Below are 26,711 nucleotides of genomic sequence, written 5' to 3'. Positions count from 1 at the left end.
GGTCCGGATGAACCTGTTTGCTCTCCCTTGCCTGCTGCAGCCAGCCCTGGTCTGGCCTCGGGGATGTCACCCTGGTTCCTGGGTTGGAGATGGGTCTCACAGCATGGCTGTCCCTGGTCCTCTGAGCCAGGCACAGGGGCTGCTGATGGCTCCCTGCAGCTCCTGGCCATGGGGCAGGGTTTTTGGGGGGAGGAGGAAAACCAACCTCAGCTAAAAGGGATTTCATAGCAGAGACCCGATCCGTACCAACATTGTGTGACCTGGGAGCCACACGCAGTGAGAGCAGCTCTTGGGTCCTTCCCATCCCTGTGGCTGTGAATCCCTGTGGAATGCTTTTCATATGGCTCCTGGCTGAGTTCGCCCGGCTCATTGTGCATCCCTGGACTTGATCTGTGCCTTTGGGATGGAAAAAGAGGGGTTGCAGCATCTCTGGCTGCTGGGATGAGAGGGCTGGAGGCAGCACAGCCACCCGGGGCTTGGCAGGGTGCTGTTTTCATGCAAATGTTGGACATTTTGGCTCTGTGCAAGCAACATGAGGGCAAAAACTTGTAACAGAGGAACGTGGGGCTTCCCTGAGCCAAAGGGAGCCAGTGGGGCTGCCCTTCCCTGCCCGCCTTAGCTCCTGGGCTGCACTAACTGATGGGAGGGATTCCAGGCTGGGGCATGCCTTGTACCTCCCTCGGGAGGGATGGTTGGTTTGCTGGGAGATGATACTGTTTTATTTGACTCCTGCTGCTGTCCCTGGCCCCAGGCTTCCCAGGAGCATCCCAGTGTTCACAGGGATCGCATCCACCTCTCCTTAAGGGACTGCTCGTGCTGCTGTGGTGGGAAGAGGAGGGAGGATGAGGCAGAGCTCCCCCAGCTCTGCTGCTGCTGCTGAGCTCATCTTGAGCTCATTATTTCTGCTCGGGAGCTGATGGAAGGTGGTTTGCAAAGATGCGTTTAATGGGTGAGAACCCAAAAAGATGGGTTTGGGGCTCTGTTGTCCCGGTGCGGCGCTGTTTACCATGGTGGTGGTACCAGGTGCCAGCATCCTGCATCCCCTCCCTGAATGCCGCTTTGCCAGGGAGCTTTGTGAGCAGAGCAGCATGAAGGGATGTTGCCAGCACTGAAATGGGGGTAAACTACAAGAAACCTTAAGTTTCATTAAAGAAAACCCTCTCTTTTTGCAGATTGGGAGCTTGGAGAACTATTACCACTTCCACCACAGCAAGACATTTAAGCGCTCGACGCTGAGCAGCCGGGGACCACACAACTTCCTCCGCATGGACCCCAAGGTATGGGGCCGGGCAGCCTGGGCTCCCCCAGCCTCTGTGGGGTGGGGGTCCCTGCTTCCCATTGTCTTGGTGTGGGTCAAGGGTGAGCCCCAGCATCTTGTGATGACGTTCTGCTGGAGCTGCAGGCCTGTGCGTGCCTGGGGTGACTCACTGGACATGGGGACATCCATCGGTGATGACAAACACTTACAGTGATTAAACACTAACATCTGCCTGAAAGCCAGGAGGAAGGAAAGGAGGAGAAAAGCCTTCCAGGATAGAAAGGCTGTTGCATGCTCGGGGTGTTGATCCAGTTGCCACAACACTTGCTGCCTCAATGGTTGCTATGTGTGAAATCCTTGGCAATAGCTCTGCATTGCTTTTTCCTAGAGCAAGCATCCGAAGGGATTTTCGGCACAGCTGAATTGACAAAAGTGATGGGGCGGGGGGGAGAAGGCAGGGAGGGACAGGCAGGACTGGGTGAGCTGCGGCTCTGCATTGGCTTTTCCCTTCTCACAGCTCTACCCAGGGCCTGACCCACGGGCGATGCTACTTCTGTAGGGCAGGGGAAGGGTTCTTGTGTGGGGAGAGGGGGCCATCAATACAGAAGAAGCCATTGCAGTGAAGGCGCTGGTGCTTGCACTGGTGCCCGGCCACCCTTGGGGTGCTCCTGTTCACCTCTGGGATGCTGTTTCCCAACGCCTTTCCAACCCACTCAGCACAACCGGTCCCATCTGCATCTCTCCAGACCCACACCAGCCCTGCTGCCCAGACAGCTGCTGGGATGCATTTGGACAGGGCCCACAGCTCATCTCTGAGGAGCACACACGTGGCTGCCTCACCATGGGGGAAACATCAGCCAGGGGATTGTGGGTGCCCTGGAATCCTGCTGGGCCCTACTTAAAGCTCTTTGCCCTTGGGGAGGTGCACAGGCATCCCAGCAAAGGAGGAATTCAACTGGGCAATCCAGATGCCTCCATTTAAATGAGTCTACTTGTAATGCAAACCCAAGCAATTGGCTTTTAGTCTTATTAACATTTACCTTGCCTTGCTCTATGGGCTGCAAGCTGGAGCCATTAGCTCCTGTTCTCTTAATCCTTCCTTATCGCTTGGAGTTCAAGACCTTTTGGCATTTGCTGTGCATGGGAGAGGGGCAGAGACACTTGCAAATCCTTTTGGAGGTGTCTTGGTATTTGAATGGCACCGGCTTAGCATGTGCAATGCAGGAAAGCATCACCTCAAGGCATGAGGAAACAGAACTGGAACAGTGAAAATTGAAACAAATCTTGCAGAAATCCCACAGAATCAGCAAATCCAATGATTTGCAGATGTTGGGTGGTTCGTGCCTTCCAGGGGCTATTGTTTCCAGCACGTTGTTTAGCAGCTTGCTCTGCCATGGGAGCTGGTGGCACAGGGTCCTGCAGTAGGACCATGGGCAAGCCCTGCATCCCAAGGATGTGGGTGGCTGGGGAGAGGGAGACCAGTGAACATGGGGCAGCACCCAGGGCTCTGGTCCCTGTGGGACCACTCTGCTGCTGAGCTCCCCTCTTGCCCCAGGAGACCCCCATGGCTGGTGGCTGCTCTGGGGCTGATGTGAGCCAAGGGATGGAAAGGGAGATGTGGCAAATCCAGCCTTGTGGGGAGCACTGGGGTGCAGAGTGGGGTCATACCCTCTTATGGGCTCCACTTGCAGCTCTCATCGCTGTAAACTTTCCTGGCTCCATGGAATGCTCCTGTTGGTCCTTGGCTTGAGCTGCAGCATCTCTGCTCCTGTTCCATGGAATGGTTTGGGTTGGAAGGGACCTTAAAGCTCATCCAGCTCCAACCCCCTGCCACGGGCAGGGACCCCTTCCACTGGAGCAGCTTGCTCCAAGCCCCTGTGTCCAACCTGGCCTTGAACACTGCCAGGGATGGGGCAGCCACAGCTTCTCTGGGCACCCTGTGCCAGCGCCTCAGCACCCTCACAGGGAAGAGCTTCTGCCTAAGAGCTCATCTCAGTCTCCCCTCTTAATCCTGCCTCCTTCATCCTCGTTGAGGGATGTCCCAGCCTCAGCCCCTGTGCCTCTGGCCATGCACTGTAGCAAAATGATCCCCACCTAGCTTATTTCTGCTGTGCTTTATGACAAACACATGCTGGAGCCATCCTGTTTGTCCTGCATCTCTGCTTTTATTCTTGCACATCCACTGGAATAAATGCAGCTATTTGCTTCCTGAGGCTGCAAAAGGAGTTGCATCCTCCCCGTGCTGGTTTAGTGTTTGATGAAGCTACCTTACCCCAAAGCAAGGGAGGAACATACAAAGCTGCCCCTCTGCTTCCAGCAAGGCCAAAGGGCTCTGCTCAGTGATACCTGTGCCTCCTCACAGGCTCCTTTGATGCCGCTCACTGCTGCCTTGTTATTGCTAATTGAGGTTGGAGCAGGGAGTTCTGAGCTTTTCCCCTCCCTGCATGGGAGATGGAAGCTGATCCCAGTCTCCCAAGCTCCAGGAGCTGTTGCAGGGATGCTTCGGGCTCCTTCCCGCTCCCCTTTTGTCTCCACACACCAACCACATGAATATAGCAAATCCCCTTTGAAATCCCTGCCATTGAAATGCTGATTTCTCTGCGTCCACACCAGAATTCCCCATTGCCTCCTGGCTGGGGTCGGTCAGGAGGGTGTTGTAGGTGAAGGTGTCCCCACGAAGCAGCACAGCTCCTGGCAAAGCCCTGTGCAATCCCATAATCATCCCTGCATCCAGCAAAGCCGCAGGGAAAGGCGATAGCTGCGGCTTGGCCAGCGAGACCGGTGGTACCGCTGCCAAGGAGTGCTGCTTTAAGGAGAGAAGCTGGGTATTTGGGCCATATCCTCTATTTAATGTTTGGGGGTATTTTTAACTAGACCATGAAGTTGTATTTTCGCTTCCAATGCTTGAATTCATCCTTGTAAAGCAAAGCAGCGTGCTGCTGGCAGCCCAGGCAGCGCGGAAACTCATTTTTCTAGGAAATAGATAGATTTCTTCCTTTCAATGTTTTTTTTTTGCTTTAAAAATGTGTGTTTAAATCCCAGGCTCGAGGCTGGAAGCTGTCAGCTTCCTGATAGGCGCAAGCTCCCCATCCACCTCCATCCGAGCAGCAAGCCATAAACCATGCAAGAGGAACGCGGTTCAGCCGCTGCTTTTACATAAACGAGCCCAACAAAAACTTGCGTTTTGGAGTTTTATTCTTTTCCTTACAAACTCCTGCTCGCAGGAATAGAAAAGTCCCCGCGAGCAGCTCTGCTGTTCCCAAAAGGGACTGAGATGCCGGGAAGAAAGCGTCTGGGGAGGAGGGATGTGCTGCAGAGCCATCCTGGCTCATTGCCCCATGCTTCCTTCTCCCTCCACTATAAGCATGTGTAAAGATTTGGTCTATGAATTAGGTTTATAACCTGGTTTTGGTAAACCTGGGTTTCATCTCCATCCTGAAGGCAGCAGAGTGGGCAGAAAGGGCCTGGGGAGGGAATGCTCACCAAGGACAGGATGCGGTTGCTCCTGAACTGGCACCGTAGGCAGCTCCCAGCCAAACAAACACTGGTGTTTCCCAATCCTGGCCTTTTCCAGCTCATTTCCCGTTTGATCTTTGCGTGTCATGCCCCACTGCAATGCAAACACATGTCAGGGCGGTCAGCCCCAAGGCCACCTTGCCCTCAGCTGGTGCCAGAGATGCCTCTCTGGAGCTGGCCGCATCCCCTGGGAGCTACCATGGCCTGTGGTCATCCCGTGGTTTTGGGAAGCATGGGTTGTGCTTGGGTAAAGCCCCCCCAGTTTCATTGCTCTATCAGGAAGAGCTTGAAGGATGAGCATTCCTGGAGCTGGGTGGTGAAGTGTTGGGGCTGAGCTGCTCCTGGTGCCTCCTGGTCGGGGGGGGGAAGGATCAGCCCCAGAATGAAGCCAAGCACCCGAGTCTTCTCCAGCACTTTGAGTAACCACTGAAGCATGTGGTTTGTCTCTATTGGGACTTCAGTGTGTGCTTCAGTGCTCTGTTAAGCCAGGGTGAGGGTTCAGGCATGTGCTTGGAGGGGACATTGTTTATGCTGAAGGGTTTTGCTGCACTGGGAGAGGAATCTGGTCCCTGGCTCAGAGACCACAAATTGCTGAGCTTGCTCTGTCCATCTTCCATCCATCCTTTCTGTCCCCAAAGGAGCTGCTATTCCTGCAACCAACTCTGACGAAGGAGACGGGGGGTTGCTGGAGCATGGGGTGATGCTGGGATGGGTCCAGGCTGTGATTCGCGCTGCTCCTGCATCCCACATCCCATTCAGTGGGTGATGCTGACCCACGTCTCTGCTTGCAGGTGGACTGGCTGCAGCAGCAGGAGGTGAAGCGGCGGGTGAAGAGGCAGGTCCGAGGCGAGCCGCATGCCTTGCCCTTCAATGACCCGGTGTGGCCCAACATGTGGTACCTGGTGGGTATCAGTCTTTACTGAAACACCCTAATATCAGCACATGTGCTTGGCAGCGGGGTTTTGAAACGGTGAATTAATACATGGAGGAGTCCAGTTTGAAGTGCTTCACCATCATTAGCAGCCCCTTGCTACGATCTGCACAGCAGAGGCTTGGGAGCCCAAGAGCTGCAATCGTCTATTTGCGATATCATTTTTCTCCTGCCTGCTTCATCGATCTGTGTTTGACGGGGAAATTCATTTAAAAATAAAGCACAGAAAGGAAAAGAGCACTTCAAAACCAAAGAGCCCACAGTCTGTGAAATGGAAGAGGAAAACAATAATAGGGAGATAACATTGCCTGCGTTAACTGCTGCCGGTCGGCTTTGATCAGTGGAGTAAAGTTGCAACAAATCTACAAGTTATATGGCAGGGGATGGGATGTAAATGTACTTTCTGATTGATTAAACGGGCTCCCAGCCCTGCTGCTGGCTGAGATGGGCAGAAACAGGGACGTAGCCCTTCTGCAGCTGTGTTTTCCCCCTGTAGCACTGCGGCGATAAAGGCAGCCGCTGCAGGTCAGAGATGAACATCCTGGCAGCCTGGCAGAGGGGCTACACCGGCAAGAACGTGGTGGTCACCATCCTGGATGACGGCATAGAGAGGAACCACCCTGACCTCCTGCAGAACTATGTGAGCTGGGGCTGGATGTGCTGGGGATGGATGGGCCGGGAGTGCAGTGAACTGATTTATGGAGCGCTTCTGTGTGTAAAGATAGCTCAATTCCGTGCACTGGCAGATCGGGAGAAAAGGGATTTTAGAATGTGCACAAGATGTTTTTAAGAAGGAAATGAGGTTTTTAGACAAGAAGGTTTGGGGAAACTCCCTTTGCAGCTGCCTGGGAAGCGGCCGCCTCCCTCCGGCTCGCCAAGGCAGAGCCAAAAACACGCGTGAATCCGCTCAACCCCAGCTCAAATGGCTGTGAGAGGGGTGTAGAATGGTCTTGGACCCAGCAGGGTTTGGGGTTTGGAGGGGCTATTCCTCAGGTAGTGGGATGTTTCCCCTGGGAAACACTTAGGGCTGCAGCCCAAAGTTATTTATCCTGAGCAACTAAGGGGGAAATGGCATTTTCTGCCCTGCTCAGCTCTATTGGCCACCACACTGGCTATGGGTGAAGCAGGACTCTGCTGATGCTGAGGCTACTTTGTCCTACGCTGTGTTGGTAAGTCAAATCTAATGGTGACAACATGTTTTCAGGACCCTCTTGCAAGCTATGATGTCAATGGGAATGACCACGACCCGACTCCGCGCTACGATGCCAGCAATGAGAATAAGTACGTGATGCTAATTGCCATGGAGCTGGTGTCTGCATGGCCGGGGTGTGCGGGGGTCCCTGGGGCTGGGTGTCCCCAGTGGGGTGTCTTCCAGGTCCATGGCCTTGCCCCATCCCCAGTACGGCAGAGGATGCTGCATTATGGGCTTTGCAGCCATTGCATTTAATACAAATCCAGCCTGTAGCAACCACACCAATTGCTAATGAACCCCTGAGCCACCAAATGACAGCACCAGAGGGGTTCCTTGCTGTGGTCAGGGGTTAAACCGTGTGAATTGGGCTGGGTAGCAAATGTCAAAGCTGAGATGTGCTTCCTGGGCTTCAGTTAAAGCGGGATGGGCACCTGGTGGTGTGTGCGGAAGGGAAATGGGAATACAAAGAGCAAATCGCATCTAGATGCGAAAACCAAACAGCAAATCGCTTCCTGCATTAGTTTCCTCCATCCTTAACCCTTGGTTTTGGATGATGGCTCTCAGCTCTTGAAGCACCTTCTTCCACGGCTCCAGCCTTGGGGCTGGATGGGGGTGTTTGGAGGGATCCTTTGCTACAGGACATCAGCTCATGGGGTTTCTCATTGCAGACACGGCACTCGCTGTGCAGGGGAGGTGGCGGCAGCAGCGAACAACTCCTACTGCATCGTGGGCATCGCTTACAACGCGCGCATCGGAGGTGAGGCTGGCGCCTGCCTGCAGCTCCCCTGCCCTTCGCTGTCCCTCCACGGGACCACGGCCACCCTGGCTGTGCCAATGGGCTCCTGGGAGGGTGGTGGGATGCTGTTCTCCCAGGTATCACCAAGAGAGTCTTCTTGGGCCCTGGTTGCAGGGAGCTCCAGGGTGTCGGGGGAGGATGGGTGATATGGGATGCAGGAGACCTCGGCTTCATGTGTTTTGGGGTGGAAACCCTCTGCTTGGGCTGCATCCTTACCGTTAGGATGCACATGGATTGAGGATGTGGTGGTTTCACCCCACAAGTCCATGGCTGCTCTGGGGAGGGTTGTCTTTTGGGGTGGCCTCATTTGCTACGCTCAGTGGTGCTGGTTTAGCTTCAGAGCTGAAATCGGTTGTTCGGGAGGTTAAATGCCTGCGGATGAGCTGCTCAGATGGTGGGGTCTGGAGTGACCCCCAAAACACCTTTATGGGAAAAACACCAAGGAGGTGGGGGGCTGGAGCTGTGTGGAATAGGGGACCTTTCATGGTGCCTCAAATAACATGGTGTGCGGGAAGCAATTGAATGTTTATCACCAAATTGGATGGTAATTAGCACCATCAGAGCTCATTTGCATTAGCCCAGCTGTTTTGTAGGCTGGTTTGAGCTGGTACAGCACCCATCGGGGAGATGGGGTGTCAGGGGTTGGGAGTGCTGTGTCCCATCATAGAGGGTACAAATGCCTGGAGCTAGGTCATCATCACTGGGGGCTTTAGCCCCATCCCAGGTATGGGTGGAATAGGAGAGGGGCTTTTACTGCAACCTCTGCCACCAACCATCACACTGCTGGGAGAAGTCTCTGTTGGGAACATGGACCCAAGCACACACGGGAGGATTTGGGGCTTAATTCCTTCTCTCAGCTTCATTAGGGTTGTGTCTGCACAGGAGTAATGCACAAAGGGGGTCCTGCTCCTGGCCGAGCACCTTCAGTAGCTCCCTGTGCTGGGAAAATCCCCTGAGGGAAGAAATAACCCTGGGGGGCGGGATGATGGGGGAATGGTAGGGGCTGTAAATGCTGTGGCACATCATCCCGTCTCACCCCATCCCACCCCATCCCACCCCATCTCACCCCATCCCTATGTAGGACGGCTTCTTGCCTCTCAAAAACCATCTCCAAGCAGGCACCAAGCAGCAGCAGAGCAAGGCAAAGCCCTTGGCAGGGTTTAAGGCAGATCTGCACCCTGCAGGATCAGACCATTGCCTTCATGCTCCTTTTCAAGCCCATTTCTCTGCAGCAGCCCTGGAGATGAGCATCACTTGTTGGCTTTATAACAACTTATGGGTCTTGTTTTAATTTGCTTCCTTTAACGAGTGCTTGGGGCTGTGCTGAGGAGGTGCTGAGTGAGACAAGGCACATGGCACAGGGCTTCCCACAGCGTGAACAGACAAAGGGGAAGAATAACGTCTGTAGCCGTTATCAAGCCCAGGATCGTGGAGGGAAATACGCTATAGCTGCAGTGAGAGTGATTTTAGATGGATTACGCAAATAAAGCACCGATTAATGAGCACAACGTGTTGGAGAAGCCTATTTGTCACCCTCTGAGAGCTACCACCTCATTTCACTGGCTGCTCTTCAGCGCTCTTGCGTTGCTTTTCATTTGCTCCGGGCAAAATACATTGCTGCTCAGGAAACAGAAAGGGCCATTCCTCCTCCTCCTCATTTCCCCTCTCCTTAAACACTTGCTTCAGAGGCTGCTATTGCTCCCTGCGTGGCAAAGAGTTCGGTTGTTTTGCAGCATCCTTCCCTACTCCCTCCTGCTCCCATTATTTAACAGGGGGGTTCCAACACCGTGGGTGGTTGTCTATGGGCTGGCTTTGGGTTGGCTTTGGGTTGATCTTGAGGTCCTTTCCAACCCTAACTATTCTATGATTCTATGATTTTGAGTTACCTTTGGATTGACTTTGAGGTAGATTTGGGCTGGCTTTGGGTTGACTTTGGGTTGGCTTTGGGTTGGCTTTGGGTTGACTTTGGGTTGGCTTTGGGTTGGCTTTGGGTTGACTTTGGGTTGGCTTTGGGTTGGCTTTGGGTTGACTTTAGGCTGTTTTGGGCTGACTTCGCACTAAATTTGGGTTGACTTCAAGCTAACTTTGGGCTACCTTTGGGCTGACTTTAAAATGACTTTGGGTTTGCTGGTGAATTTAGCAAGCACAAAAGACCATCCCTGAGCTGGGTTTGCTTGCGGTGCCGCAGCCAAGTGTGGCTCAGATGCTGGGCTCAGCTTCTCAGCCCTTCTCCTCATCCCTTCTCCTCAGCTTTCCTTGTTAACGTGACAAAGGGAGCAAGTTTCTTGGGAACTGCTCTGCTCCCTGGTTTTGTATTTCTGAGCTTGTTTTTGGCTGGTAGGGGACAGGGTCAGAAAGAGATATTTGCGTTGACTGGTGTCCAGAGCACAGCTGCAGCTGTAATGACATCTGCCTGCATTTGTTTGCTTTAAGAGAAGTACATGTGGAAGGGGAAATGCATTTTGATGAACTGGACTCTCCCTGGCTGCAAAGGGCGATGCTGAAACTTCCAGCATCTCTTTTCCTGGAAGGGCTGGGTTTGGGGAGCCCTTTGGGGTACCTGGCACCTTCTGTCTGATGTATGGAGGGGGAAATGCAGCAGGGAAAGGGTGACGGGGAGCATAAAGGGTTGTAACCCCCATATTGCAGCAGTTGGGGTGTGCAGGTGTGGTTATCCCAGGTGGCATCGTCGTCCTGCCATGGGCTGTGGTCCTGGATGTGATTTTGTCTGTGTAAGCTTCAGTCTGGGGCTCCCGTAGCTCTTCTCTCCTTCCTGGGCACCGCTGGCATCATTTGGGCAGTGATGGGGTTCAGGGATGTTTACAGTCATGTTCACAGTCATTCCCACTCATGGGAAGTGCCTCCATCCTGATGTGCCTGAAGCTGGGTGGCTCTGAGCATTAGGAAACACTGTTATCTTCCAGGTAGAGAAATGAGTTCGCTAATTTAAAGCAGGGGAGAAAGGGTTTTAGTGGGTGGACTTTGACACAGGGGAGCTCAGCACTGTTCCCACCGCCCGATCCCTGTTGATGGAGGGAAGCGGGTTTGATCCCTCCCTCCCCATCCCTTGCCATGAAGCCAGCAACTCGGAAAACTTTCCAGAATAGCTCCCCAGCATCCCGCTGCCGGGCTCATGAGCGCATGGGGCCAGGGGTTGAAGCTATTCCAGGCGCGCCTGAGCCGTGCGGTTTCCGCCGCCGTTAACAAAGCCCTTTGATTGCAATCCTCGCACTTTCATCCAAGCCATTAAGCCCTAATGTCTGATGTTTTTGTGCTTTTAGGCATTCGTATGTTAGATGGCGATGTAACAGATGTTGTTGAAGCGAAGTCGCTTGGCATCAGACCCGATTACATTGACATTTACAGCGCGAGCTGGGGGCCAGATGATGATGGGAAGACAGTTGATGGACCTGGTCTATTGGCCAAACAGGCTTTTGAGCATGGCATTAAAAAGGTGTGGATCCTGCAGCGCACAGACGCGCTCGCCCTCCTCCTCCTGCCCCACGGGGAATAACACGTGCCTTGGCCATGGCTGGCCCGGGGTCTGGCGCGGGGACCCCCGAGCCAATGCTAGGGCTGGGGTGGGGGGGACGCGAATCATCCCTGATGTTCCCTTAGCTCTCCCTGGCTCCGGTGGACTGTGTGGATGAGGGTGGTGACGGCGGGAGGTGCCCGGCGATGGCGCGGCCCCCGTGGGATTCCTCGGTGCAGCCCCCAGGTTGAGTTGCGAAGCTGGGCCGGGCTGAGGAACCCAAAGCGGGTCTTGGGGGGGTGATTTGGCACCTCTAAATGTGCCCCTGGGTGCCGGCATCTTCATCCCCCCTCCTTCACCCTCCCCAGGCTGCCTGTATCCACTCCCAGAGGTCTCTATCACACCAAGCCTTTCCCTGTTTTTCCACCCTGAACGAGTGGCTGTGTCATGACTGGGGGGACGCGTGGGTCCCATCACAGGGACACAGGAGGAATTCAGATTATTGTCCCTTAAGCTCTCCAGCGAGAGGCTTCAGCCGCTGTCACGTGTGACTGAAGCTGTCAGTCCCCACTGGGGATGCTCCAGCCTTCCCACACCCCTTCTCTTTGTGGGTGCGTTAAAAAGTGCTCAATATTGGCTAAAACCATTGGGAAAAGTCCTTTCTTGGCAGCCCAACAGGTGCCGTGGGTAAGTGTTGCAGCAGCTCAGGGCTCTGCAATGGGTGTCCTCAGTGATATTGGGGTTCAGGCTGTGCTTTGAGCCCCCCCTTCTCCCTCCCTGCCTCCCTCCTGCCCCTGCTGCCTCTTCTTGGGCCGGGCAATGCAGCCTGCGTGTTATCTATAAATAGGGTGGAGTGGTTTTCCCACTATTTACTTGATTTCCTGCCGGGGCGGTGAGGCCGAGGAGCCCATTGAAGTGCCGGGAGTTCACGCCGTGTAAATATGGGGAAAAAAGCTGCTTTTTAAACCTTATTTTTCCATGCAGGAGCAAATGGGCGGCAGCGGTGTCCTTGCCCATCACGGCCCTGCTGCTCTGGGATGCTTGCTTCTGTCTCCCAAGGGATATCAGGCCCTGTGCCCCCATTGCCAGCCGTGTTTGTGGTACCCACTATTCCTTGTGCACAGCTCCTAACTGCCAGCTTCTCCTTAAGTAATGGGAAGAGCTGCAGGCAGATATTTAGCAGCCACCTTTAGCCCCAGCGAATGGCTTTAAGGAAGTTATAAATCCTTAAAATTGAGTTTTTAATGGAAACATTAAAATAACCTTTATCTATTAGCAATGGGCTTGCGCTGGGATAATTTATCTTCTTGTTCCTCGCTCCTCCAGCCACACCTTATTAGTTCCTGAGCTAACGAGGCAATATTTATCCTGGGCTCTCATGGAATGCCGTTGGGCAAACACCAAAGCCCTGGCAGTGCTGCAGGAGCAGGAAGATGCTGTGCATCCGGCATCCGACTGATGTGCTGCTGGGGTGAGCAGGATCATCCCCAGCCTTGGCCAGGGAGGGATTCACTGATTTAAATGATGCCCAGATCCAGGTTTTATAGTGGCCAGGAGCCCTTCACTAGGAAGGTGGCAGATGAAGAAGTTGGATGTTTGGGATCTGCTTGTGGGAATCTTGATAATCGTTTGTTTGGGAGCGAAGGGAAAGGGTGATTTTCTCCAGTCCAAGGGAGTTGTATGTAACGTGTGGTGAGCTCTTGCTCCACTGGAAATGCTATCAGGTGTTAGATGTCCATTGCTGTAGTGTCATTTATGTGCCTGTCTGTGTCCTTGTGCAACAGTGCTGGCTCTGAACCCACTTTCCTCCAGCACAGCCCTGCCTGGGCACCATGGGGATGCAGGTTTGCACTGGGATCAAGCAGCCTTGGTGTCTCCGGCTGCGATGCTCTGGGTGTGGGATGTAAGTGAGGTCCGGGCTCCCTGTCTGATCCCAATTGAAATCACTGCTATGTCTCTGCCCACCTTCAGCAACCGGTGCCTGGTTTTATTCCTCCAGTTACTGAATTAGGAAAGCCTGGGTTGGATGCAGCGAGGGTCATCCTCGGAGATGGGTGGATTTTAGTAGTGGAGAGCTGGACAATCACTGTGGGCTGGGATGCTGCCGCCTCTGAGATCCAGGAAACCCTGGAAAGCAGGCCTGGAGGTGCCAGCAGCAGGCTTGGTGGGCTGGGTCGAGCTGTCTGTGACATGGGGCAGGGCAGTGATTCCTGTTGCAATCGCACTTTTCCTTGCAGAGCTCAGACAGCTCTATTGACCTTTGGGAGGGAAACACCCTCCCAGCTGGGCTGAGAGGCAGTCCAGATAATGGAAGCCTCCATAAAGTAAGGGAAGAGCCTGACTTAGCCCGTGTGTCCAGAGGCAGGGTCAGCTCAGAGCCTCTGCCCGAGGAGGAGGGCGAGACAGGCAATAAACCATCCCTCTCCCCTCCGGCACGTGACCCTCCGCAGTAAATCCCAGTGGATTCCTGCCCAGCAAAGCTGCTCTTCTCCCTTTCTTTCCCCTTGTTTGTGTGGAGGAAGCCACCACAGAGCAGTGGGAGGGAGATAAACACCAGATCTGCCCAGGCTAGCGCTGAAATCCCTCCGTGGCTGCCGTAGCCGTGGGGAGGATGGGGCTGCTCCATGACGGGTGCTTCCATCGCCTGCCAAGCCCAGCAGCACCATACCCTCCCCGGAGATCCCTGCCTTACAGGGCACGGAAGCAAACCAGACACTTCATTTCCTGCCCCAAACTCCTTTAGGTCACCAAAAATCCTTCCTTGGGACCATGAATCCCCATGGAGCAGGATTATTCCTGGGTGCCCTGGCAGTGGTTTGAATGGAAGCCACCACTGTTGGCTTCACACGGGGCCCCTCCTTGGCAGTGTGGCTGGTGCTGCCGGGCGGGATTTTCCCTCTGCTCCAGGGAGGTCCCCCCAGTTCCCGGTGGGATGCTGCAGCTGTAGCCGGTGGGGACGGCTCCATCAGATGTTCCTGCCAAGTGATGGGGAGGGGAAAAAAAGCTGGGATTAAAAAAGAGGAAAACAAAAGGAACCTGAAAGTGAGGCTGGGGGAAGGTTTCTGGTGGGTTAGATGGGTTCATAAGGGGTTTGTGGGCTTGGGGCAAGGGAGATGTGGGTTTTGGGGGTATCCCTGCCAGTTCCTCTCACAGGGCTATCCCTGTACCCTAGAAAGCACCATGCTGTGTGTTACCAGCAGGTCCAGGGGGTGTTTTCCCCTGGGAAAACCTACAGAAGATGTCAAAGTCCCCATTACCAGAGGCTCTCCCATCCTCACAGGGAGTCACTGGCTGTCAGACATCAGGCACATTTGTGGGACCTGCTCCAGGAGGCTGAGCGCCGGGCAGGATGGGACCCATCCTTCCACTGTAACCAAACCCCAAGTCCGGACCCCAAAATCAGGCTTACCAACAGCATCCCAGCGCTGGAGGGGGCTGCCCCCAATCCCCCATCCGCGATGGCCTCTCCTCCTGCACAAACCCCTCCTCTCACCTCTGTCCCCTCTCTCCTTGCAGGGCCGCAGGGGTTTGGGGTCCATTTTTGTCTGGGCATCTGGGAATGGTGGCAGAGAGGGCGATTACTGCTCCTGTGATGGCTACACCAACAGCATCTACACCATCTCCATCAGCAGCACCACTGAGAACGGCTACAAGCCCTGGTACCTGGAGGAGTGCGCTTCCACCCTCGCCACCACCTACAGCAGCGGGGCTTTCTATGAGCGGAAAATAGTGAGTTTCATCCCAATATTGAGCATTCCCTGGATGTTTTCTGCATGGCTGGGCTGGATGATGGCTTGCTGTAAGAGCCAGACTTTGCTCTTAGTCCTGCGGTGGATTTTGCTTGTGTTTTTTTATGGTGGGTCCAATATTGCTCTGGTCCTTGGGAAGTGATTGGGGATGTGGCATAGTCCCTGGGAAATGGGTGAAAGGCCTGGAGGTTTGTAAAAATACCCATGCAAATATCTACCTGTTCCCCAAAGTACTGGGTCACTGTCCCTTGCTTTCAATAAAGAAGGGAATTTTGAGGTATTTTAGTCTGACAGAGCAAAAAGAGGGAGGATGGAGGCATTTTGGCAGGGATGTGGAAGTCCCAAACAGGGAGCAGAGAACGTGTGGAGCCCAGGAATTCCCTTGAAAGCATCTGCATGTGGGGATCAGTCTGTTTTCCCTCCCGCCCAGCCTATGTTTGCTCTGTCCCAACACATGCTGTGATCTCCTCACAGCAAGGCCTTTTGCTACTGACATTCCAGTGCGTCATCTGTACCTCAGGCCATAAAACATCACCCACCAGCACAGCACCTTACCCAAGCTGGGGGGTGTTTTCTATCCAAATAAGGTTTTTGGCAAAAAACGTGGAGGTTTTTTACAGGTAAATATTTTTTTGCTTTGTTTGGCCCCTAAAAGACTAATTTTCAGCCAGAAAACCAAGGACCATTTTCATGGCACTCAGGAGCATCTGCATGGCTGAGGTCAGCACCAATCGAGTGCCGCTGGAGCACTGATGGGCAAAAAAGCACTTTCCAGGGGCACCTTGGGGAGAAGCTGGGGGCTTCCCCATCCTCCAGAAATCACCAGATTAACTCAAACCCCAGGAGCCTTTAGAAAATGTACCCGATGGAGCATCTCTTTGCCCACCTCCTCTCTCCGAGCTTTTGGTACCCAAGCATCGCGCTCTGTCCTGAAACGAAAAAGCTGGAAATGGCTTTTTTCCCCCCTTTTGCTTCCTATGCAAATGGAAACCCTTGCAAAACACTGGGAGATGGAGCTTTGAAGTAAAGTGGTAATAAAGTAGTATTAAAGGAATATGGCCCAGCTCAATATGCACCCATGGGTGCATACCCACGGCAGCTCTGCCCAATTCACTGCTCCATCCATGCCTTTTCCCCCAGCTGATCCACACCAAAATTGACATTTTTTTTCCCCATTTTCCAAATAGTTTTTGTACCTTTGAGCAAAGGGAAATGTATGTGCATGTGCCAAATCTATCTGCAGCCCTTTTATGGGGGGCTCTACCACCCTGATGGCACGGGGGCCATGGCAGGGGTTGGGTACCAGCTGGCAGCATCCCAAGCAAACCTGGGTGCTCAATGGGGTATAATCCATGCCGGGAGCGTCTTTGGAAGCATGGAGGTGCAGCTCCTGTCTCCACAGGTCACCACGGACCTCCGGCACCGGTGCACGGATGGCCACACCGGCACCTCCGTGTCTGCACCTATGGTTGCAGGCATCATCGCCTTGGCTTTGGAGGCAAAGTAAGTGTAACCTTACCATGGCTCATGGGGGAGATGTTCCCATGTTTAATACCTGGTGAGCAAAGCCAGAAACAAAAGTTGGGGTTTTAACCTCTGGAGTGACTCAAAATGGGGCAGAGTTGTTCAGGATCACTCCTTTTGGCAAGGTTTGATGCAGCGTTGTTGTTTCACGTCTAATCTTCCTGCAGGTGCTTTATTGAGCTAATTCTTCACTTGTGGTGGTGTGTTGAAAAGTTGGGGTTGGTGAGATGAAGTCAGGCTTCTCATTTGATGCATTGAAAGTGCTGACAGCCGGCTCCAGCAGGAGTTTTATAAAACTTCCTGGGAGAAAAATGTCAGAAAACATCAAGGAAATGGAAAACGTCAGCAGAAGTGATGGTTTTCAGCAAGTGTTTCATTTCTGGGGGAAAAAGGACTACTTTTGCATCATGTCAAAAATCCACATGGTGTGACTGGCAGTGACATGCTCCCCAGTTCAAACAAGCTGCTCTTTGCCTCTTGTCCCCATCCCGGTCTCATCCTGCTCTCATTGTGGTCCCCCTGCCCAGGAGCAGGCTCACCCCTTGAGCATCCCCATGTTGCTCCATGGAGCATCTTTATCTTCAATAAAACGAGCTTATTATTATTACTTTTATGGGGTAGAACCAAAAATAAGGCTGGGAATAAGCGCCAGGGCAGCGCTGTGCTCATGTTTAGGGACTGTGATTGTGGCATGTCGGCTCCAGTTCCTCTCCTCCGGTTTAATCCCAGTGACCAGCTCGGGTGAGCATGATTCCAGAGATGCCGTTTCCAGTGCAAAGATATGATGAGCTTTTGATGTGATTTTTGGATTGTTTAGCTGAGGCATAAAACGCAACATCAAGTACCGGAGCTTGGTGCTCGGCCGCTCCATTATGACAAGAAGGAATAAAGTGAATTTCTTTTCTTAAATGTTGCTCCAGATCAATATAAATCCCAGCTGCTGACGTGGAGAACTGAGCATGAGGAAAGTGTGGAAAATCCTGCAGCAATATCCCTGGGATGGGGTCTTGGGATGGGGAGACACAAAAGCACAAACAGTGCTCAGTGACCAGCACCCTGAACGCACAAACCTCACATGAACCCAGTCTATCAGGGGGGTTGGAAACACTTTGGGTTTCATTTTCCTCTTAAATGAGCAATCTAAGGTTTTTTCCAAGCAATTTTTGCTGTTATTCCTGTAATGGGAAAGTTTGCTCAGCATTGTGTACCAGGGAGGTGCCGAGCCTGGTGCCATGCCTTGGGATGTGCTTCATTCCCAATTTCCTGCAAGAAAATAGGGAAAACCTTCCAGATTTGCTCCAGTTATACCTCAGAGCATGAGGCAGCCAAAGCTATTTAGCTTTGGTCAGGAATAAACCTTGCAATGCCTGTGGGCACGTGGCATCCCTCCATGCATCGCCCCATGGTGCTGGAGCACCCCAAGTGATGGCCAGCCTCCAAGGCAGGGCATCAACATCTAAATCATCAATTCCTGTTCTTTTGCAGGAAGAAAGAAGAGGGTTTTTTGGGGGGGGTTAACCCAGCGGAGGTCCCTGCTGCTGCATGGGAGCCATCCCATGAGCTATGTGTCGTTGCAGCCCCATGCTCACCTGGAGGGATGTCCAGCATCTACTGGTCAAAACCTCGCGGCCAGTGCATCTGCGAGCGGCCGACTGGAAGACCAATGGTGCAGGGCATAAAGGTGAGCGGCCATGGTGGGGAGGTGGCGTGGTGAGATGGGAAAATAAAGGTCCCCAGAGCTTCATTCATGAGAGTGTTCACCCTGGATGGTCTCTGTCCGCTGCTTTGGGTGCTCTTACCATGAGGCTGTTGAGCAGAGGGAGGAGAGGGCAGTAATTTGATGGGCAAGGTGCTTGGAAGCCTTGTTTGGTGGATGCCCTCATGAGCTGCAGCATTGCCTGCTCCTTTCAGTGGGCTGCTCCCAGAAATGGGATTTCCATGGTGCCAGTGTGGATTTGGGGTGTAATTTGGGGAGGGTGATAAGCTCTGTGTATTTTGGAGTATCTCGTAACTCAACAGGGTCAATTCTGCACCTTCCCCAGTGGTAGGAGGATGCTCCACCAAGCACTGAGGAGGAGCTCCTGACCCGTGCTTGGAAGGCAGTGGGTTTCTGAGTCTTCTCTCTTTCCAGTTAGCCATCTATATGGCTTTGGTCTGGTGGATGCGGATGCTATTGTGGTGGAAGCCAAGAAGTGGAAAGCGGTTCCTCCCCAGCACGTCTGTGTGGGAAGCCTGGACCGGGTGCCCAAGTGAGTGTTGCGTGATGGGAGCTCTCCCAGGGCATGCAGCCACTGGGAAGGAGCTTTGTTGGGTCTGGCTCTTGCAGTGCAAAGGCTCAGCCATTGTCATGGCATTTGGAAAGGGAAATCAGGAGTTGGGGTGGCAGGGACGAGTCCATGTGCAGGCGAGGTGATGGTCATGGGTTTTACAGTCAGAGTGACCTCCATTGCTGGTTACTGACCCAGAAGTGCCCATCTGGGGTCTGTGCCTATGGTTTGGTGAGGAGCAGGTCCCATGGGGCCTCTCTGGGATCAGCTTTGACAGTGGGTGATTTATTTTTGCCCTTTTGCACGCTTTTGCTTCCCAGACTGGTGATTAATAGGGGATTTTTGAGGGCTGATGGTGAGAGACCAAAACCAACTTGCCCGCTGGGTCCTACATGAGCAGTGATGTGTTGGTCTCTTCTCCCTCCTCCACCAAAGATCTCATCTTGATGGAAGACATCAAAAACTGGTGCCTGGTGCAAGGCTTTGCAGATTTCCAGTGCCTGGAGTCTCTTTGAGTTTGGCTTCAGGTTCAAACCAGCTTAGGTTTGTCCTTGCTAGGTTGAAGGGTAGGATCCGGGATATGACCACACGGACCCTCCTTGTTTACCACTGCCTGGTTGTGGAGCAAGAGAGTTTTTCATCAGAAAAGCAGTTCCTTGCATATGCAAAGCAGGAATGAATTTGGAGCCAAGTATGTTCATGAAACTGTTTATCTGATACAGACACTAATTACAACCCAGAGAGGAGCGCTGCGCTGATAATTACAATAAAGAAGCGTCCTTGCAGCCCATAAGGCATAGATCTTAGCAGCAGCTCAAACCCATCTCGTTAACGTTGAGCAATTCAGCAAATTCCATGCTGGGACACTGTACTGCAATGGAGGATGAGACAATTCTTGCCATGAAGCAGTAGGAGACCGGGTTCAACTATAAGTGGGTGTCCACGCTGCTGGGAGCACTGTGGAGCCTATGATGTTCTCCATCCCTGACAGGTACATCCGAGCAGACCATGTGCTGCGTGCCAGCACCCTCAGCAGCGCCTGTGCTGAGCACCGTGACCAGCACGTGCTCTACTTGGAGCACGTCGTGGTGCGGCTCAGCATCTCGCACCCGCGCCGGGGAGACCTCCAGATCAGCCTCATCTCTCCTGCAGGGACCAGGTCGCAGCTCCTCGCCAGGAGGTAAGAGCAGATGGGAGACAGCATGTGTCTGGGATGGGCAGCATCCTTGTCTAGGGGGTTGCTGCACTTTTTCTTGGGTATTTTGGGAAGGCAGGGGGCATGTTCTGGTTTCAGCTGCAGGAGGGCTTCAGGCAAGGGTGGGTGCATGCGAGGATGCCTAAAATCCTTCATCCCCATCTACCTATTCCCATTAAACAAGACATTCAAAGTCACGTTTCCTGATGCACGGCATTATCATTGCAGGGTGTTTGACCACTCCAATGAGGGGTTCAAGGGCTGGGAATTCATGACCGTCCACTGCTGGGGGGAGCGGGCAGCAGGGGAGTGGACGCTGGAGATCCACGACACGCCATCCCAAGTGCGCAACCCCACCGTGCAAGGTAAGGATTCCTCCTTAGCACCCATGTCCTGCAGCACCCACCGGTCCCCCTTGCCCCCAAAGCTCTTCAAAGGCTTCTTGGCTTGGCTGTAACTTTTGCTGTGAGTTTTATGGCTTTCAGCAAGCCCATAGTGCCCAAACCCTTCACAAATAGGACCAAAGCTCCATCCCCGAGCGCAGGAGGCTGCCGCTCTGCCTGAGCCGGGAACGGGTTTTCTCCCAGCAGCAACCCAAGCGCCAGGTTTCCAAAATTAAACCATAATGAGCCAAAAGAAGGAAACCCGAGCGCTGTAATTGTTGTTTGCTTGGTTTGCTGCACCGCTGGGACATCTGGCCTGTGGGCTGGTTGTGCAACGATGCCCCTTAGCCTGCGGATGACAGACCCATGGACACCCTGCCCGGGGCTGCCACTGTGCTGGGGGGGGTGGTTGGGCTCAGCATGTCCCCAACCCTGCTGTGTCCCCCCCTCTTTGGCTTGGTGCCTGCTCCCTGACCCCTTCCCGGCAGAGGAGCCGGGCTGGCGGGATCCATTCCAGATGGGAAGGGGCAGCCGCCTCGCTGGCTGATGGCAGCAGGGCATGAAGCCTCTTGCCTGGGGCTGGTGTGTGCTGTGGGGGTGTTAGAATCCACACAGCCATTGATAGGAAGCCAGGGGTACATTAAAACCTCTCCCACACAACTCTCCGGCAGGAGGTGCAGGTGGGGGTTCATGGTGCAGGGACTGTTTGTGTTTGCTGCCTTCACCCCAAGTCTTTTGAACTCGGAGAGCAGCAGCAACGCGCCCATGGAGCTGCTTTTCCCCCTGTTTGCAGTTTGTGGTGGGTGTTTCAGAGCCCCTCGTGGGCATCGGGGCTTGGCTTCACCTGGCGAGAAAAGGAGATGGAAACGAGCGAGTTCAGTCACCCCCCTCAAAGGGTCTGCGCCCGGTTTGAAGCAGAGAGGGGAGAAGGGAACATGAAGGAAGATGCTCCTAGCCCGCAGAAGAAATGGGTATTAAATGTTAATTGAATTGGTTAATTTAATACCAAATAAATACCATAGGTGTCCTGTCACTGGCTCTGCTGCATCCCCAGCATGAGCCCCATGCGGCGCAGGCTTTCCCTATGTGGGACATTCCGGATTTAAAGCAAACTACATTCTCTTGGTGGAGGCACATGTCTGAGCTCTTTCCTGGCTGATGCCACCTCAGCTCACCCCTTTGCAGGCTCCAAGCTGCTTGCAGCAAGTGGGTCCTTCTCAGCCCTTTGGGAGAGCCAAGGGTTTGATGTTGGGAATTTTAAGCCCTTCCTGGAAATGCAGAGATTAGGAGTGAAAGCCAAGCATGCCATGGCCATGAGGTGACTCCTATTGATGGGGAATTGAAAGGAAAACAGCGTTGGAAAGAAGCAACAGCGTTTTGTGACTCCCTCCCCAAAGCTGCATGGGTCAGGGAGGACCTTGGTGAGGGCATCCCCAGCTCCTGGGTGCAGTACAGGCTCTGGGGACCCCCGTGGTGTTCCAATGGACACAGAGCTCAGACCATTGTTCTGTCAGGCAAAGGAATGGCTGGAGCAACAGCAGCAGGAAATAATCCAGTGTGTGCTCGCTGGCTTTTATCAGACAGAAATAGACCTTTATTATGGAGCTTTTCAAGTTACTGGTTCTCTCCATGTGTTGGCTGTGGAGGCTGTGGTGATGCTGTGGTCCATCAGATGAGCTATAGAATAAAAATACCCTTATAGATGCCTTAAACGGCTGCATTTGTGCAGGCTGGGAGCTCCGGGGCTTGTGAGCATTTCTTGTTGGTTGATTCTACATTGACATGCCAATGGGGAAGCCCTGATGGTCCAGTCCATCCTCGCTCTGCTTCTCTGAAAGCTGGGTCCCCAGCAAGGAGCAAAACAGGGAGTGGGATGGGTGATGCTGTGCCTGCCCCACAGGGAAGCTGAAGGAGTGGAGCCTCCTCTTCTATGGGACAGCCGAGCACCCCTACACCCCGCAGAGCAGCTCCCAGTCCCGCGGGAGGACACTGGAGGTGCAGGCATCAGAGATGGAGCCATCGAGAGCCGCCTTCCTGCAGAGCCAGGTGGAGGTGGCGGAGGAGGAGGAGGAGTACACAGGTAAGTGCTGACCGAGCCGCTGCGCTGTGTGCCCCACATAACCCGGGAAAACACAAACCTGGATGCCCTGGGAGAGCCACGAGGTCTGATCCTGCCCAGGGCTGGGAGGAGCGGTGCCTGTGGCCAGCACGGGGCAGCAGGACAGTGAAATTAGAAGGTAGCAAAACGCCCCGTCCCAGCGCTCCCACCACAAATTGGTGGTGCAGCCATCTGAGGGGTAAAAAAAGCTCCTCTGCCCACCTCGTCCTGGGCATGGGCGGGTGTCCCTGCTGCTGGTCCTCAAGGAATGGGTCTGGGCCTTTGTTCAAAGCTGCTGCTGCAGCAGGGTGCTCAGCTGCGGGATGGCTGGGTGTGGGAATCATGCTGGGGAGGAGGAGCCAGAGGAGAGGCAAGCACCCAAAGCCACCTAGCTCCATAGAGTAGATAAGACCTATAAGATAATAGATATAGGATAAGGTAGGTGGAGCGTTCCCACATCCATCATGATAGGGTCATGAGAGGGTGTGCTCAGAGCATCCTGGCAGCGGGGTCTGGGGGATGCTCAGCCTCTGCCCCGGCTGAGCCTGTCTCTCCCTCCCCAGGTCCGTGCCACCCGGAGTGTGGTGATCAAGGCTGTGATGGCCCCAATGCCGACCAGTGCTTGAACTGCATCCACTACAGCCTGGGCAGTGTGAAAACCGGCAGGTGAGGGGTGGTGGGATGTCCTGAGGCTTGCACCACAACGAGAGTGATTGATGAATGTTTGCACAGAGAAAGAAGTGTATGAAAGAGAAACTGGAGGGAGGAGGAGGCAGTGTGGGGATCCCTGTCCTGGATTCAGGTATATGAGGTGGGGTACACAGAGCTGGAGAGCCCTGGAGGACCATGGCCATGTACTCATGCTGGGGAAGAAGCATTGGCTTCATCAGCTCAGGTCACCCATGCCCAAGGGGCAGGTAACTGAGGTGCCAAATCAGTTCTGGGGATTCCACTTCTCTTGGGCTGGCACAGGGAAAGTTTACCTATAGTCAGGGTTGCTGACCAAGAGTCCCCGGCTCTTTATTATAGAGCCAGGACATTCAAGGCACCTTAAATGTAAAGAATAAGGAGTAAATGAGCCCAAACCACTGAAGCTACAGGTGAGAGGATGATGGCAAATGCCTGACTGCCTGGAGGTGCCCAGCTCTTGGCACCATAGACTGAGCCCTCTGTGTTCCTCCCCAGGATGTGTGTGAGCTCCTGCCCCATGGGGTTTTTTGGTGACAAAGGGGCCCGGAGGTGCCGCCGGTGCTACAAGGGCTGCGAGCGCTGCGTCGGGAGGGGACCGACCCAGTGCACAGCCTGCAAGAGGAGCCTCTACCATCACCAGATGAGCACCTGCGTGGTGCTGTGTCCGCCTGGGTTTTACGCGGAGGAACGTAAGGATGTTTGTCATTAGCACACTGTAGCCTGAGGATAGAATCATGGAATGGTTTGGGTTGGATGGGTCCTTAAAGCTCATCCAGCTCCAACCCCTGCCATGGGCAGGGACACCTTCCACTAGAGCAGCTTGCTCCAAGCCCCTGTGTCCAACCTGGCCTTGAGCACTGCCAGGGATGGGGCAGCCGCAGCTTCTCTGGGCACCCTGTGCCAGCGCCTCAGCACCCTCACAGTCTTCCTAATATCTGGTCTAAATCTCCTCTATGTCAATTTGAAGCCATTCCCTTGTCCTGTCACTACATGCCCTCTACAGATTGTTCGTCACTCCCTTTAGGCACTGGAAGCTCCTCTCTCTAAGGTCTCCCCAGAGCCTTCTCTTCTCTAAGTTGAACAAGCCCAGCTCTCAGCCTGTCAGCTGCGTATGCAGTTGGGTTTCTTCCCCAGAGCCTGTAGTTCAGGTGCAAGCATCCTTTTTGGTTTCCCTTCCTATGCAGGGTTTCCTTCTATTTTAAATCCTATAGGTGGAGAAAACACCTTGATTTTTGAGTAGTGAATTTCCCCCCTTGGCCCGCTTTGCACAGTGAAGGGAAGAGGAAAACCCCTGGGTGTTCAGAGGGTGGTGCAAAGCCAAGGCGCTCAACTCAGCTCTTAATTAGAAGACTGTAATTAATGATCCTAGCTGCTTGCAAAGTGTATTTCTTCTTAGCAAGCAATGACAGATAAGGTCATGGGCAATAGCAGCGACCCGTCGGGGGGGATGTGGCTCTCTGCCCTGGGGACCTGGCGCTGGGGTGCAGTGGGGCTTTGCAGCTCCAGCCGCTGCCTGCAAATCACTGCCCGGGTTTTATTCTCCCCGTCTCTCTTTGTTTTTTGAAAGGTCAGAAACGCTGTCTGAAATGTCACCAAAGCTGTAAAAAATGCGTCGGCGAAGCAGACAAATGCACTGCATGCAAAGAAGGATTCAGGTAACAGAGCAGCACGGGAGGCGTTTGTACCTGCAGCATCGGTACCTGCTTGGGAAAACCGGTGGGAAATTGGGAAGTGAGTTAGTTCAAGATCCAAGATCCTGCTTCCATGGTACTGCAGCGGTGACGTGGAGTGCTGGAGGCCTGGGGATTTAAAGGGGGTGATTCATGTCCCTTCGGTAGCTGAAAAGGGTGATTTAGATTTCATTTCCTCTCCTCCAGCTCTTGCCAGGGTGGTGGGTAAGTGCTGCGGGCTCAGATGTGCTCATCCAAACCTAGTGACCTGCGACCAGAGCAGCCCTGGCGCTGCAGCATCTAAACTGGGGAGAAAAAAGCAACGAGAATGTTTATACTGCATGTTATGAAGTGCAAGTTTCCTCCTGGATGTACCTGTTGAGTGGGGCTACTATAGGATATGTCTCCCATACCACAGGATATACGGCTCCTGCGGGATGCAGAGCCCAGCCGTACCGGCAGCAGTACCAGCATTGGGAAGAAGCTGTTTCCATCCCCAAGTGTGTGTGGAAGTATGATCCCGTAGCAGGAGGGATCTTCAGGGGGAGAATCTTACACTTAAGACCCCTTTAGGGGCTGTAAGTGAGCCAGAGCCATGGTGTAGCAGCAGGGCTCTCTCAGACAAAGAAATTGCCACTGCCAAAAGATTATCTACTCCCTCAGAAGAGCAGAAGTGGACGCACTTGTCAGACAGAATCCGCTGGCGCTTGCTTTTTATTGTCCAATATCCTTTTAAGCCAGGACTTCAAATCATCCCTGCCACAGTGAAGCGGCACTGGCCCAGCCAATTTCCTTTCATTCCAGGGAGCCTCATGGTGCAAAAAGGTCTTTGGGAGAGCCTGGCTGGCTGCCCACGGGAAAAAATAGCTTTATTTCCTCCTGGATACTTAATTAAGGAAGCTGCAGCCGTCCCTTTGGTCAAGGCAGGACTTTAACTCCTCCTGAAGCACTGGCTGGGTGTGTGATGCTCCTGCACTGCGGGCAGAGGCTGCTGTAGGCACTGGGGGATGTGGAGATGGGGATGGGCTGAGTTGAGCCTCCAGAGCCTGTAGCTTTGGGTGCCAATGTCCTTTCTGCTTCCCCTGCAGCCTGGCAGGAGAGAGCTGTGTGCCGGAGTGCCAGCCCAGCATGTACCTCAGCCGGGAGCCCCGGCGGTGCGAGACCTGCTCTGCCAGCACAGGTACATCCTTCCCCCCACAGCATCCTCCAAACCCTCGTGCATCAAGAGGTGGTACCCACCATACTGAGCAAAGGCAGAGTATGCTGGAGGGGAAGCAATCCCGGCTCTCCAGCACATCCCGCTGGGAATATGTTTGTACTGGAAAGGCTTTTAGGGAGTTTTCACGTTTTTATTGGAGCCATTCTTTATTTCCTGATCCCTCTGAAGCCAGGTGCTTCAGTTTAATAAGATTGCGGGGAGGCTGTAAAACGGAGTGATGGAAGATGGCTTTGCAGTGTAAAAATGTCAGGGAGCCGAGGTGTGTTATCCCATGGGAATGGGCTGCCCACTGCTGCTTCCTCCTGCTGCCCGTGCGGCGTTCCCTTTAAATCCTGCCTTTTTCACTTCTTGAAAGTCCAATTATTTTCGATTGTTAATGTTTGCATCTGCTCTCAAAATCATCATAGATCTGATGATAATATGATCTCTAGACAATTCATGTTCAGTGGCGTGAATCTCTTCTATCGTACATGGGCAATTTCCTAAGACTGAATCCAAAATATTTATTGATCTTGTTGGCAGGCGTGGAAAAGAACGGGCTCTTAATCCCTTAAGAAAATTACTTCCCTTCTAATTCTTATTCCAGTCAGTGTAAATGTACTTTGCCACAATTATTTTTCAAGCCTTTTCTTGTCTCCTTTTCCTGCATCACCATCTCTCATGCCTGGTGCGTGGAAAACCTCTAATAATACCACCTCCATCACTGGGGTTTGCTGTCCAGCCGCAATATACCGGCGTCAGAGTGGGGCCC

At 53.5% G+C, this 26,711-nt stretch overlaps 1 protein-coding gene across 1 annotated transcript in view; it reads left to right on the top strand.

The window, feature by feature from the left end:
* The window catches only part of PCSK6 (proprotein convertase subtilisin/kexin type 6), a gene marked incomplete at both ends in the record, with an annotated part of 33,717 nt that overhangs the window by 4,673 nt on the left and 2,333 nt on the right, over positions 1 to 26,711 (top strand). The window contains 17 exons of the mRNA XM_080626791.1: positions 1,173 to 1,277; positions 5,566 to 5,676; positions 6,202 to 6,345; positions 6,910 to 6,986; positions 7,566 to 7,654; positions 10,975 to 11,147; positions 14,682 to 14,894; positions 16,317 to 16,417; positions 18,016 to 18,119; positions 18,570 to 18,687; positions 19,697 to 19,885; positions 20,129 to 20,265; positions 22,184 to 22,363; positions 22,945 to 23,047; positions 23,567 to 23,760; positions 24,639 to 24,726; positions 25,830 to 25,921. Of these exons, the coding sequence (XP_080482917.1) occupies positions 1,173 to 1,277; positions 5,566 to 5,676; positions 6,202 to 6,345; positions 6,910 to 6,986; positions 7,566 to 7,654; positions 10,975 to 11,147; positions 14,682 to 14,894; positions 16,317 to 16,417; positions 18,016 to 18,119; positions 18,570 to 18,687; positions 19,697 to 19,885; positions 20,129 to 20,265; positions 22,184 to 22,363; positions 22,945 to 23,047; positions 23,567 to 23,760; positions 24,639 to 24,726; positions 25,830 to 25,921 (2,218 nt within the window). The remainder of the gene's footprint in view (positions 1 to 1,172; positions 1,278 to 5,565; positions 5,677 to 6,201; positions 6,346 to 6,909; positions 6,987 to 7,565; positions 7,655 to 10,974; positions 11,148 to 14,681; positions 14,895 to 16,316; positions 16,418 to 18,015; positions 18,120 to 18,569; positions 18,688 to 19,696; positions 19,886 to 20,128; positions 20,266 to 22,183; positions 22,364 to 22,944; positions 23,048 to 23,566; positions 23,761 to 24,638; positions 24,727 to 25,829; positions 25,922 to 26,711) is intronic.

Source organism: Psittacula echo (assembly GCF_963264785.1).
Source record: "Psittacula echo genome assembly, chromosome: 10".
NCBI classification, from domain to species: Eukaryota; Metazoa; Chordata; class Aves; order Psittaciformes; family Psittacidae; genus Psittacula; species Psittacula echo.
The sequence above is the reverse complement of the archived record's forward strand: the minus strand, read 5'-3'. Positions and strand labels throughout refer to the sequence as shown.